General features: G+C 41.1%; 1 protein-coding gene across 4 annotated transcripts in view; it reads right to left on the reverse strand.

Annotated features, from left to right (window-relative positions):
- Nucleotides 1–11,784, reverse strand: part of C1S (complement C1s) — a 28,932-nt gene extending 17,148 nt beyond the window's left edge. The window contains exons 1-12 of one of the 4 annotated variants that reach the window (XM_011365798.2): nt 11,604–11,784; nt 10,578–10,656; nt 10,139–10,346; nt 9,766–9,943; nt 8,761–8,886; nt 8,133–8,332; nt 7,770–7,923; nt 7,290–7,405; nt 6,806–6,884; nt 6,111–6,239; nt 5,328–5,402; nt 3,635–4,258 (exon numbers count right to left, since the gene is read on the reverse strand). In XM_011365798.2, coding sequence (XP_011364100.2) covers nt 3,635–4,258; nt 5,328–5,402; nt 6,111–6,239; nt 6,806–6,884; nt 7,290–7,405; nt 7,770–7,923; nt 8,133–8,332; nt 8,761–8,886; nt 9,766–9,943; nt 10,139–10,346; nt 10,578–10,656; nt 11,604–11,781 — 2,146 coding nt within the window. In that variant the 5' untranslated portion in view covers nt 11,782–11,784. Of the gene's footprint in view, nt 1–3,050; nt 4,259–5,327; nt 5,403–6,110; nt 6,240–6,805; nt 6,885–7,289; nt 7,406–7,769; nt 7,924–8,132; nt 8,333–8,760; nt 8,887–9,765; nt 9,944–10,138; nt 10,347–10,577; nt 10,744–11,603 lie in introns of those variants that run through there. The other 3 variants (XM_011365797.2, XM_023534011.1, XM_011365800.2) reach the window with 3 other exon arrangements.
- Nucleotides 11,785–13,552: the final 1,768 nt, after the last annotated feature.

Consider the following 13,552-nt stretch of genomic DNA (forward strand, 5'->3'; position numbering starts at 1 on the left):
AACATAGATGAATCTGGAGGGCATTATGCTAAATGAAATAAGCCAGCCAGAGAAAGGCAAATACTGCATGGTATCACTATGTGGAATCTTTAAAAAAAAAAAAAAAAAGTCAAACTCATAGAAACAGAGAATAGAAAAGTGACTTCCCAGGGTGGGGTGTGGGGGTGATAGGGAGAGGTTGGTAAAAGGATATAAACTTTCACTTATAAGATGAATAAGGTCTGAGGATATAATGTATAACATGGTGACCATAGTTGGTAATGCTATATTGTATAATTAAAATTTGCTATGAGAGTAGAACTTAAATATTCTCATCCCCCCAAGAAATTTTAAAGGTAAATATGTCAGATGCTGGCTGTGTTAACTGACTTGATGAAAAGAATCCTTTCACAATATATATGTATATCAAATTATCATATTGTAGTTTTACTTGTCAATTATACCTCAATAAAGCTGAAAAAGAATTTTCTAATGTTTTTAATTTTAAAAAACAACAGATATGCAGAAAGTGTAAAGACATATTTTCATGGACTATATTTCTGATTCTAGGAATCACAATAAAAGCAACTTTAGAGAGTCCCAAAATTCCTCTAGCCCCTTCTGGGCTAGTCCAGTTTTTTTTCTATTATTATTTTTTAAATTACAGTTGACATGCAATATTATATTAGTTTCAGATATACACCATAGTGATTAGACATTTATATAACTTATGAAGTGATCACACCAATAAATCCAGTACACATCTAACACCATACATTGTTATTATAATACTATTGACTATATTCCCATACTTAACTCTCTACATCCCTATTAGTTATTTTGTAACTACCAGTTTGTACCTCTTAATTCCCTCCCCCTTTCACCCATCCCTCCAACCTCCCCACTCCATTTAGCAACCATCAAAATGCTGTCTCTACGAGCTTGTTTATGTTTTGTTTATTGTTTATCCTGTTCTCTAGATTCCACATAGAAGTGAACTCATATGACATTTGTCTTTCTCTGTCTAACTTACTCTACTCAGTGCAATACCCTCTAGAACCATTCGTGTTGTTGCAGATGGCAAGATTTCATTTTTTTAATGGCTAAGTAATATTCCATTGTGCATATGCACTACCTCTTCTTTATCCATTCATTCATTGATGGACACCCAAGTTGCCTCCATATCTTGGCTATTGTAAATAATGCTGCAATAAACATATGGACACACATATCCCTTTGAAGTACTATTTACAAAAGTAAATACCCAGAAGTGGGATTTCTGGGTCCTTGTCTCTTGTTATATATGAGCTAGTGCAACTTGAACTGGGTTCCTTCTCATCGAGTTTTCTTGGCCCCTGGGCACTTCCTTCTTTCCCTGTCTTGAGGAACTGACCCACCAGTCCATTTTCTTCTGACCAAAGAAATGTGATAATTCACTTCTTTAAAAAGTTAAGTCCCTTCCTGGGTTTCAGGTGAAGCAGAAGTCACATTGTTCCCAAGTGACTTGCAAAGCAGTATGACCGATACACTTTAAGCCATGATGATTTTCTAGACCTTGATTGATGATGAGCCCTTTCCAGCTCTGAAAGTCTCTGATGATGATTCATGCAGAACCCCTCCCTGCCATTCACCCTTCCAGCCAAGGAAATGATATTGTGGTGCAAAAAAAAACAATGCAAAAACCATACCCATTGCACTGTACAAGGCAGCAACAATGAGGGGACTTTCTCACAAACATCTCAGCCTATCAGCAAGAACAAAACTCAAATAGACTCAAGATTCTCTCTGGCAGGGATAGACTTCCTTTTTCTGCTACTTATCATAGTCCAGGTTAATTTTTTTCTATTACTTCAGTTATAAAAAAGAAAGAAAATTCTACATCACAAACGTGTTTCTTAATCTTAATATTTTCTAATTTTTTTTTTCTTTAGAGGAATCCCCCTTCTCCCACCCAAAACACTGTAATCCAGGGTACACTGTCAATTACATTGCCCGTGTAATGACAAGAAGGCGGGGAAAGGTGGTTACAAGCTATACAGTTAAGAAATAATGTAAATGGCTTTATGCTGCTTGGTTGACTTGACACAATCTTTCCAGAAGTTCCCTGTTGCAATTCCCCTTTGGTTCTTCGGACTCTTCGATTAAAGTTCTGGTTACTTCATCATGTGTTTGGCTCCAGTCTGAGGTCAATTACTGAATTTAGACCTTTTGGTCTGTGGAAGATCAAAGGCCTTTTTTGGCTTCTGGTAAAGAGGCCCTTTTTGGCTTCTGGTAAAAATCGCTCTCCTGAAAGCCACGAGTTACATCAAACAGACCAGAGTCCTCCAGAACTCTTACTCTCATTCTATAGCTTTCATAAGACACACTGTTAGCTTAGCCACTCTAAGATAGCTTTCCTATCCTCAGTTTAAAAAAATGCTAGTCTCTATTGTGTGGTTATTTTTCATCACCAATCATTTTAGGGGGAGAAAGAGTTTTGTGGCGGGGGCAGGTGTTCCATCCCCTTGAGAAGAAAACAGAAGGGAGAACCTTTGGGTCCATCCTTACCGAGACTTTCAGCTATAACATCTTGGCTCAGAGTTCAATCCAGAGAAGATATCGTTGCTTAACTAACAAACTGACCAAAACCACCAGAAAAGCAGATGGGAGCATGCCGAACTTCTTTTGTTCTTCTTTTTTATTGTCATAATATTGTATTATAAAAGTGAGTACTAAAAGACATTTAATTTTCAGGAGACATATTGAAACAATTTATATCTCAAATTTTTATCATTAAAGATTTTAAACAGCCTCTTCTAATTGTCGTGTGTGGACTTCTCAAAGAGATTTGGTTATGTTTAATGAGTTTCAAAAGCTGAATACGGCAGCTTGTGTTGATGGTATTCATGCTAATCTCCAATATTCAGTAAATTTTAACTGGCAGAGAGGAGCAAAGTTAAATTCCCTATTTTCATGACAATTAAATATTAGCTGCTAGATGCCTGAATTTTCATGACACTACAGCTCTCTCATCCCACTCTTCTTCTATGGTGCTGAGGTCCTGAGGTAGAATAAGACAAGTCAGCCAGAACTAGGTTATAAACATGCTTTATTACAAGTAGATAATAGACATTGAGAATGGTAAAGTAAGTGGACCTTGGAACAGGTAAAGGGGAGACAAAAAATCAAGGGTATTCTCAACGGTAAGTTTCAGAGTCAGAACTGTAACACCAGGTAATCATCATGAAAATGGGCCCCCTCTGGAATAGCACAAGATAGCAGAGCCCTTCCCATGTTATCCACAGATTCAGATCACATTGAATGACCGACACAACGTTATGATCAAATACTACCTCCAGCCATATATCCCAACAACCAAGTTCTATTTAAATCATATTCCCATATCTTTCATCAATTATGATGAAATAATGGGAATATAGTGAGGAACAGAAAGCAACAGATTGATCCTAGCCCTTGAAGAAGCTAGGTATACACATGCATTAGTCCATACTGGGGGTACTGTTTTCCTGCATAGTCTTCGTTATCCAGTCAATGTAGTTCTTCACTCGTGTGTATATCCCATAGGTCCCGCACTGGGGACCCCAGGACACCAGACCAGCTACATAGAATTTGGGGTTCTTTTCATTGGGGTCCTGTATAGCAAGGGCCCCACCACTGTCTCCTTCACAGCTGTCAACACCCTTCTCTCCTCCAGCACAGATCATGTTATCCGTGAAAACATAGGTATTTACACTCACTTTCGGATTTTTTGCCTTCGCCTCTTGGCACTTTAGCAAGGGAGCTATAGGCACCTTTGCCCCTCTGAGCATTATAACATGATCTCTTACTTCCGTTTTGCCCCATCCTGAGATCAGTCCCAGGTCTCCCACCGAGGGGTTGTATTCTGAGGAAATGCCTGGCAGGCAAATAGGGGAGACAGTGAGTCCCATTTTCACTGGGTCTTTCAGCCGCACCAGAGCAATGTCGTTGTCAAAATTCTTCCGTGTTTCTGGGTTCTCTAGGAATTCCCAACCCGGATGAATAAACACACGATCAGCAATGAGCATCTGGGCTTTTTCCAGGTGTGCAACAGTCAATGAGGTGGACCCAACATACATTACTGGGTTCTGATTTACCTCCACAACGTGGGCAGCTGTCAGCACCCAGTACTCATCAATGAGAGCCCCACCAGCCCGTGGGTTCGAAAAGAAGACTTGCCAGGGGAAGTTTTGAATCTGTGCAAAGGTTCCTCCAAATATCCTCTGTTTTCCTTCAAAGACCTCATTGGGGGTGCCACAGACTAGGAAGGAACAAGAACAAGATGGGGAGGGAGCAGGAAACAGATTGCTGGCCTCCTGCAAATCCTCCAAACACTCAAAAACCTGCCAAGCTTCAGAGTTCTCTAGCACAATATAGCCAACCCTGCATTTGGTCAACCAACCATCTCGATATCTGACTCATTCTGAACTTACCGAATGATTAAACATTCCATGTTGCCATGCCACAAGCAGGCTTGTGGGAAAGACTGGGTAAATTGAGGCAGCGTGTGAATTACTAGTGCCTCACACTGTGAACAGCTTGACCCACACCTCACTCCAGACTCGGCACATGGGGAACCAAGCTGGGAAACTCTTTCCTCATACAGATGGGGGTAAGACAAGCTTCCTCCTTCTGAGGTCCAGAACAAATGCATATCGTCTTCTTTACTGAAGTCCTAATTGCATCTGAGTCCTTCCTAGTAATCTATGGAAGTAGGGCAGAGAGAGAATTCTCTTCTTTCATCTTTCATCTCACTCCTCATCGACTGGTTCCAGGTTCAAATCACATTGCTATTACTCGGTATAACTAAAACTGAATTTTATTTCAGATGAAGTTGGCTTACCTAAATTCCTTGCTAGTCAGCCTGAATGGACTCTGAGTTGAGCATAATAGGCTTTGGACACAGACAGACCTGATTTTAAAGACTACTCTTGCCCCTTACTAAATCATGTATGTACTAACTCTTGCATGTGAACTTGTATGCAATTCACTCATCTGTATTACGAAACTAATAATATCTAACTCATAGGGTTGTTGCAAGAACGTCAATGAGATAATAAATGCAAGTAATTAGCTCAGTCCATAGCTCTCAGTAACACTGTTCTTACTACTAGGATCATTATTATCCTGGCTTTGCTTAAGAGTCTTCTTCCACTCAGCTCTGATCGGTCTGCAATCCTTCATTTTATTGTCTCCACCTCACTGAACTAGACTCTGGCAGGCCCAGATTGTTAAGTTCTTTCCCAAAAGGATTATAGCCATTTTCAGAAGCGACCCCACTCACCTGTACCTATAGTTATGGTCTCTACTCAAGCCTGAGCCCTGATTACCTGGGATACATCTTGGCAGCTCTGTGCCCAGCACCTCATTCACCCAGCTCCCGTTTCCAGCGCAGTGATACTCCCCTGGAAGAGCACAAGGGACACAGGATACAGTTACCACCATATCTTCTTTTTTCCATTTCCCCCTTTCATTCAGAGCCTCAGCTACTCTGGGATTTGAAGAATTCAGGTCAAATCAATTAGAAAAGAACCTTGAGACCATCTTCCAAACCATCTCTCTGGCCTCTTATCTTGTCTATGGAGGGAAAGGAATAGTCTCCAAAGCAGAAGGAAGAAGGTTATGACAAACACTTGGAAAGTACTTCAAGAGGGAAAGTAAAATGAATTAATTAAAATTAAATTTAAAAAGTAATGAAGTAGGACATATTGTATCTCATCCAGGCCTTTATCTAGCACTACCAAGGCCTCTCCATCAAGAAAGCCAGTCATCACAGTATGGTTACTTGGAGCTGGAAGAATTACTCCTATGGTTCTACATTAAATAATTGGTCAAATGCTGAATAACCACATGAAAATGAGTATTGTTGGGGAAATTCCTGCCATAATTGTAAAACTGAGCTAGGTGACCTCTTTGATTCACTGTGAATGATCCTATAGAACTCACTTTGCCCCATATGAAAACTATATCTTTAGACCAAGCCAAGAGGATGAACAAAGTCCATCTCATCTTCTTCATTCCTCTCCAAACTCTCTCCAAACCAGAAAGATTGTGCTATTCACCTTCCAACACTCTCACCCTTTCTCTTCTTTTCTCTAGTCAAAGAAACCTACCACTTTCTTCATCTTGCATGTAGTAATATGGTTCATCACAACTGTAGCGAGTGACAGAACCAAATAAAGTATGTTCTGGGTCCTCGAATTTACCATGCTGAATGGGTTCAGGAGAGCCACAGTCCACAGCTACAGAAGGAAGACAGAAGAGCGATGGTCAGGATAACCACTTCCTCCCAGGAAGTCATTGGTCCTTAGGCCAGTTACAACTTCCCAGCCATGTTCTTCACTCCTTCCCCACTCCCACATCAATGAGCACATCTGGGATGATTCTCATCATGCCAGCCTCTCTGTAGTCATGCTTTCCAACTGACGTCACTCAATTCCCCAGCCCACTGAGTCCTGCCAATTCAGATAGCCCCTTGAAAGCTACAAGGAGAAACCTGGTTCTCAGTGGTTTGTGAAAGCCCCTGCAGAAGCCAAGAATGGACCTAAATGGTGCCATTAACTCTATCAATCCCACAGCCCCTTTCTTTAGAAGAAATCTGCTTGGCTGGCCTGGGACCAGATTCCTGCTTGGCTGGCCTGGGACCAGATTGGGGCTGGGTCTCCATGACTGGCTTCCCTTCAAAAACCCAACTCACTCTCAAAAGTCTAAGAGGAAACCATGCATTTGAATCCTAAGTTGTTAATCTTTTAATTCCCACTGGAAGGAAAAAAAAAAAAAAAGAGTCCCATTTTAAAGAGATACATACGTTGACATTTCAATTTGGAATTACTCCACTTTCCATTGCTTTGACAAATAGAATAGAAAGATGTTGAGCCAACACTCCCCTGGAGAATGATAGACATCACCATTAATTTATAATTTATATGGAGTATCAAAATCAAAAACAGGATCAATTTCGGGCCTTGGATCAAGGAGGAATCCTCACCACAAAAAGCCTAGGGCTATCTTAGCAGAATGACCAAAAGCACCCAGAAGTTGGGGCTAAAATACAACTTTGTGCCAGTATATCAGCTCCCCTTCCCCCCAAGAAGACTGTAGGCAGAAAGAGAATGCCAAGCTAGCCAAGGAACTCCATGACTCACAAGGAAAGACTAAAGATCCTGAGCTGTTCTATTAATAGAGAAGGTGTTATAACTTGTTCAAACAAGGGCATTCAGTAAACAATTGAACAATTCCAGTATGCTCATCCTGACCTAGAGATTAGGGAGAAGCCCATGATAGTACTTTACCTGTACAACTTCAAACCCCTCAAGACAGTTTATCTCCACCACATCTTTGAACACATATTTTGCCTTCTCAGGTTCCCAAACAGAATTGGCAGACACTCTTTTAGGACAGGGGGTTGCTTAAAAAATATAGGAAGAAAATATTAACCAAATAGGTGAATAATCTCTGTTCTATTTATATCATCTTCACACTTTATAAAGTCATTCAGTCATCCTTGGTCCTGATTCTTAACATTCCAATATGGAGCTGTCTAAAACAATAGGGCATTACTAACTAACCACCCCCAAGCTGTCTGCACTCACAGGTCCCTTGAAGTATTCCTAGACATTGAGGCATTTCTAGCAAGCAATGACAGGCTTAGATCTTGCTGAGGAAGAGGAGTATCTCGGGAGACCTTTCCATACAACAGTCTACCTGTTTTGATTTTACCCTGTCCAGGACTTTGTTACCACCAACCAAAGAGTAACTTTTAGATTACTCACGATCTCCATGATAACGAAGTTTCCAGCCTTTCTTTTGCCCTGTTTGGTCAGTTTGGAAGATGATATTAAGAGCATTACTCTTGGATTCAATATTTAGTGGCCCAGGGAATCCATTACCACAGTAAGGACCAAATTGCTGGTCTCTTGTAACAAACTGAAAGGACACAAAACGGGGAAGTCAGAAGAGAAAAAGAACTAAAATAAAGAGGTAAAATAGGATAAAAGTAAGGTAGATAAATAAAAATAATATAAAATAAGACAAAGGGGGAGAAAAGAATAGAAGAGAGAGAAAGAAAAATAATTTGTCTTCCAGGGGAAATCTCTGGTGTGAGTTGGGAGGAAAATTAATCATCCAGCACGCACAACTAAACTGTCAGCACAGTTGCCCTCTGAATCAGCTGGTTCCACATCAAAATCTTCTCTTCGCACAGTCACCACCACTTGGAACCCTTCCTCCAACAAGATCTGATATTCACACCTTGAGTTCTCTGGGTAGGGATCAGGATAATTGGGACTTGCGATCTCCCCAATCAGTGCAGTGAAAACATTCCCACTGCAATTGACTAAGAGAGAAAAAGAGAAAGGGAGAATCAAATATAGGCTCAAGCAAAGAAGATCCTGCCCTATTCTAGACTTCTCTTATAAACTGACAGTCCCTGTCTGGAGTCCATATATAGCAATTACACACCCAGTATATATTAGTGAAGATCTCCAATGTTTATTGGGTTTCCATCACATTGCTTTCATAGTTATGAGGCACTCCAGGTAGACTCTTCATAGGCATCTATCTCTCTTCTCCAATTAATTAACTTGACCCTGTAACCTTATCTTCCTCACTTTTGTGGCTCCCACTCAGCTTATAGATAACTAAAAATAGATGTCAAATCAAGGCTGAGGCTAATCAAATTGGAAGGGTAGATAAAGCCTTTACTGAAGCCTCAAGCCATTCCAAATCCTAGGGACCATGCACCTCTCTTGATGCCAAGCTCACCTCCACAGTTTTTCATATCATCATGGAGAAAGTATTCTGGGGGGCAGGAGCAGAAGTAACCACCAATGAAGTTGTTGCAGAAGTGGCTACAAGGGGTATCTGCAAAGTCTGTGCACTCATTTATATCTACAAAAAATACAGAATGATTAAGGTCAAGAAGAAACATATATGGACCTTTGGGTCTATATACGTTTAAACCCAAAACTACAAAGGCAAGAAAAAGTAAGAAAGTCCTGTTGCTTAAAGACCTTCCATGAATCACATTTTGTGATGGTATTATTCTGTATTGCTCTCCTGGAATGTGATTCCAAAGATGTGCTCTACCATTGCACAACTGTAAGGAAGCTCTCAATGAGAGAGACGCTTGATCTTTCTTACAAACAGAGCATTTCAGCTCCAAAGAAAACACTCTGCAAGCTAAACATGATGCTATGTCTTCTACAAGGAGGAACAATTAGTACACTTATTACTTTATATGATATTGGCACTTCTGTTGAATCTAAACAATAGTTTGGCTTTGTGAGATGTTCTAAATTTATTTTAACCTGGAGATAGGTAGAAAAGCACACAGAATTTGAAGGTTCGTTTGCCATTTATTGAATGAGTTTGAATACCATACATTCCTTGTGTGAGTCTTGGCAAATTTTTTAGCTTTCTTAATCCTCACTTTCCTTATCTTTAAATGGAGATAACAATACCTACCTTGAAGAGTTGAAGTGAAGATTAAATTAATATAGGTAAAATTCCTGATATCATGTCCACTTCATAGTGGTTCTCAATAAATTACTGTTTATTATCTATTGTCACCATTATTATCATCACCACTAAGATATGATCATGTGTTTGAATTTCACAAAGGCAATTCATGGAGGGATCCAAGCCAAGTCAACACTTCACAAGAGTTATAAACAGAATCCTCATTCACTGCATTGCTCAATCAATGTTTGGCCTGCTTCTAATTTTTTAGCTGGATTGGTAAGTCACATAGAGAAGGGTGAGCCTTACCTACAGCAACATAGTATGCAGCAAACCCAGTGAAACGCTCTTCATTGGAGAAATCTGACTTAAAGACCACCTGGAGTTTATGGTATGGGATGTGGAACTCTTCCACAATTGGGGAGTTGGGATTCTTGCTGGTCCTCTGTCCACAGATTTTCCCTTCTTCAAGGCCTCCTGACATTATCTAAGAGTCAAAAAGAAGTGAGGAAAAGAAAGTATTTTGATATGGATGTCAGAAAAAAAGAAACAGAGAAAATCGAACACATAGCACCTTAGGACTATTTGACTCTAGTTCACTGTATGCCTGTGGCGCTCCCTTCTCATATTTTTCTCATTTAACCACCCCAGCCTTATCCTGTATGCACTCATTATAACATACCTGCACTGAGTCATATGCGCAGTTCTCTGACAGCTCTATGTCCAGGTGGGTGAAGTAGAGGTGGATCCCATACCCTTCAGGAACCTCTATATCCCAAGATTTCTCTACCTCATTGGGGTATGCCTGAGGATAGTTAGGGGACAGGATCTCCCCATACATAGTAGGCTCAGCAGAAACCCATGCCAAAAGGGAAAAAAGGACGATGTACCTGGAAAAAAAAGCATATGGAGAGGTGGGTGACACAGGTACCAGCAAACCAATGCCAAGCTCAAGCACTTGTCACAGGAAGAAGGGCAACAGCACATGGAGAATTTTAAGTTAGAGTAAGGCAAAAAGACCTAGGTCAAACCAAAACCCAGGCTTCAGATCTGAGTCGTTTTCTTAAGAAGATGAAGAGAATGGAGCCCCTGAACATCTCTGTAGACTCATGGTCACTTACCACATCGCTGACAATTTGTCCATCCCTGGCGAGCAGTACATGTCTTGGTCCTGGCTCTCTGCACTTCTGGACTTTGGAGCTAAAGGGGTGGCAGGCCAGGCTATATTTGTCTAACAAACATAGGCACCAGCTTTGGTGGTAGAGGGTCACCAGGGGTTCAGGGTCACTTTCATAAGAATAATACACATGTTAAATAGAGCTATGTCACTAGTCATTGCCATATGACATCAATCCGCTCACACCCTTCCTGGTCCTACTTCAATTAAGTTTTCTTATCCCTCTCCCATTGCTTCTCTGGATCTTATCCCACTTTTTCTCCAAAAGAAAACTTTCTCCCAGTTTTCTTCCTCCTCCGTTCTTCCTCCTCACCCACACCCTTCCACCCTCACCCCCACTCTATCAGTCTCTCTCCTGCCCTCACAGAACAATATCCCCATTTCCACCCATGATCTCAGGAGTCTGTCCCCATCACGACCATCCACCCAGGACATTTCTCCCTCCTCCTTTGACAATGCCCCCTATCACTTCAAACCAACTCTCTTCACTATGCTTATTATTGCAGACATTTCTTTTGATGCTCCGAATGACCATTGATGGAACAATGAGTTTCTTTCACTAGGGTAGAGCAGTGACCTTGGAAGAAGAGGTCTGAGACAGGGTTGGGTGGGGAAGGAGGAATGGGCAGCTGAATGACAAGAAATGTAAAAGGAAAGGAAAAGCACTCCCTCAGTTTTCTACATTAATTTCCAGGTCCTTTTCCCCTTTACTAGAAAGACAAGAGCTCTTCCCACGGCTCCTAAGAAAGTCTTACCGAATGTTTCTAACCCTGAAAACAGTGGTAGATAGTGGGGTGACATGAGGGTGGATGAGGTCAGTCTAAGAGAAATAGGTTGTCTATATTTTGCCTTGTTTTTATTCTGCTCTTTCCAGCCCTCCATCTTTGCCTGAAACCTTCATATGTGAAGTTTTCTGCCTTTCTTTTTTTCCTCCATCAAAGCTCTGCTCTTCGTTTTTTTAAGGTTTTACCTTCAGAAGCTGATGGGAGCAAGTGTGTCAGTCCCCTCTCTCTTGCCAGTGGGCATGCTGGAGGACCCTGCCGACTCCCAGGGAGAGAAGCACAGGATTTGGACGCTCCCTCTGCAGGACACTCCGCCGGCCTCCCTGTCCTGGTTCTGTTCATATGATTTTCTATCCCAGTGTGCATGTCTGAAATTCCCTAATTTAAACAAGAGGGGGCTGGGAGACCACAACATAGGGAAAGGATAACTCAGCCTTGATCTTGGAGCTCCCTCTGCTTTTGAAACCAGAACTGCATACTTCTCTTATGCCTGAGATTCCTCTATCTGGGGCTACGGCGGGAGAAAGGAGGAATGAGGAATTTCACTGATTGCCTAATGCTCTTTTTCAGCCAAAGGGTGAATTACAGAGTTTTCGGAGAAGTCAGGTGATTTGAGGAAAAAGGAGGGAGGAGATGAATACTGTGGGGGAAAAGCCAAACCCAGAAAGTCCAACCCTCCAGTTGTGTATGAATCATGAATTAAAGGAGAATAGTTATCGAAAATGCAGGTCTTCTCTGCTGTTAAAGCAAATTTAAATGATTGGGTAATGACTTATACCTAGACCCAAGCTGGTGTGAAATGATGCTTTTTCCTCCTACTAAAAGCCCTTCTATATCTCCAAACATCTAAATTCTATCCACCAATCAAGCCTCAGTTCAGCTGCAATCCAGAGTCCCTTATCCATAACCTTTGGGTCCATATATGTTCCAAAATTCAGAATTTTACAGATTTTAGAAAGACAGTGCAGTGCATGGACCAAATATCAGATAGCACTTTCCTTTCTCACTCCCTACCAGGGGCTGGGATAACACACCATTATCAAACATTAATATTTCTGCAGCTAAACAGATTGATCTTCACAGTAAGTAAAATAACTGAAATTATAATTTAGTTATAATTACATACTATATTTATAAATTACTTATAATTATAAATTACTTCACATCAGTTCAGGTTAGGTTTTGCTGCCAAATGAGTGTTGGCGCCAAACTTGGAAAAAAAAAAAGCAAGACTTTGTTTTCAGAGCTTCTTGGAATTTAGAGCTGCAGATAAGGGATGAAGGGATAGTGGGCTTGTACAGCTCCTCCACAAAGCCCTCCAGGATCTCCCAGCTCCCCTTTATGTCTGTTATCACTTTCTACCCCCATTTTAGTCACTGTGTTCCAATGAATCTACAACTTCATCAACTGAAGATGCTCCCTTATTTTACATACTGCTAGGAATAAACAAGCTGCCAATTAAACTATGGTATACAGTTGATTATGAGATGTATCCTAATTTTAGAAGTGTTAAAATGTGAGGGGAAATCGTGAGCCTCGGAACCCATGAAGCATGATATTTGTGCATATGTATTACTTCTAGTAGACTCAGCACTGGGCCTGGAGTCAGAGGACAGCTCAGTTTTGCCTACCTTACAACGGCTGTCAGAAGGATATGATGAAACAATGAAAGTTTAAGAGCTTTTGCAAACTATGATACCAAATAAATGTAAAAGTTAAAAGGAAGAGAATTGTGAGCCTATCGGGTCTCTGAGGGCAAGTTCTGGGCCTGATTTACCTTTGTATTTCCACCATGTCTAGCGGTGTCATTCATACAGTAGATGGACAGATGATCATTTGTTGCTCTTTCGGCTGCCCAGCATTTGAATGTCTTTACCACACTTAGGGATGTCCTCATTGTATGAGTCTCAGGAACAGAGCTCACCACCCAGGAGAGAAAATGCAAGTGCAGGAAGTATGTCCTTCACCACTCTAGCAGCTGGAGCAGCCCATGCACTCATGCTCCATTCATCAGAGGCATCAATCTAGGCTTTGAATCCAGAGTTAGTGATGCCAAGAAGCAGGGATAATGGAACCTCTGGGGACAATGGTGGCTGCAGCAAGATTGAGGAGGAGGCAGTGTTTGCAAGCAGCATCC

The sequence above is a fragment of the Pteropus vampyrus genome, unplaced genomic scaffold (genome assembly GCF_000151845.1).
Source record: "Pteropus vampyrus isolate Shadow unplaced genomic scaffold, Pvam_2.0 Scaffold116, whole genome shotgun sequence".
Classification (NCBI taxonomy): Eukaryota; Metazoa; Chordata; class Mammalia; order Chiroptera; family Pteropodidae; genus Pteropus; species Pteropus vampyrus.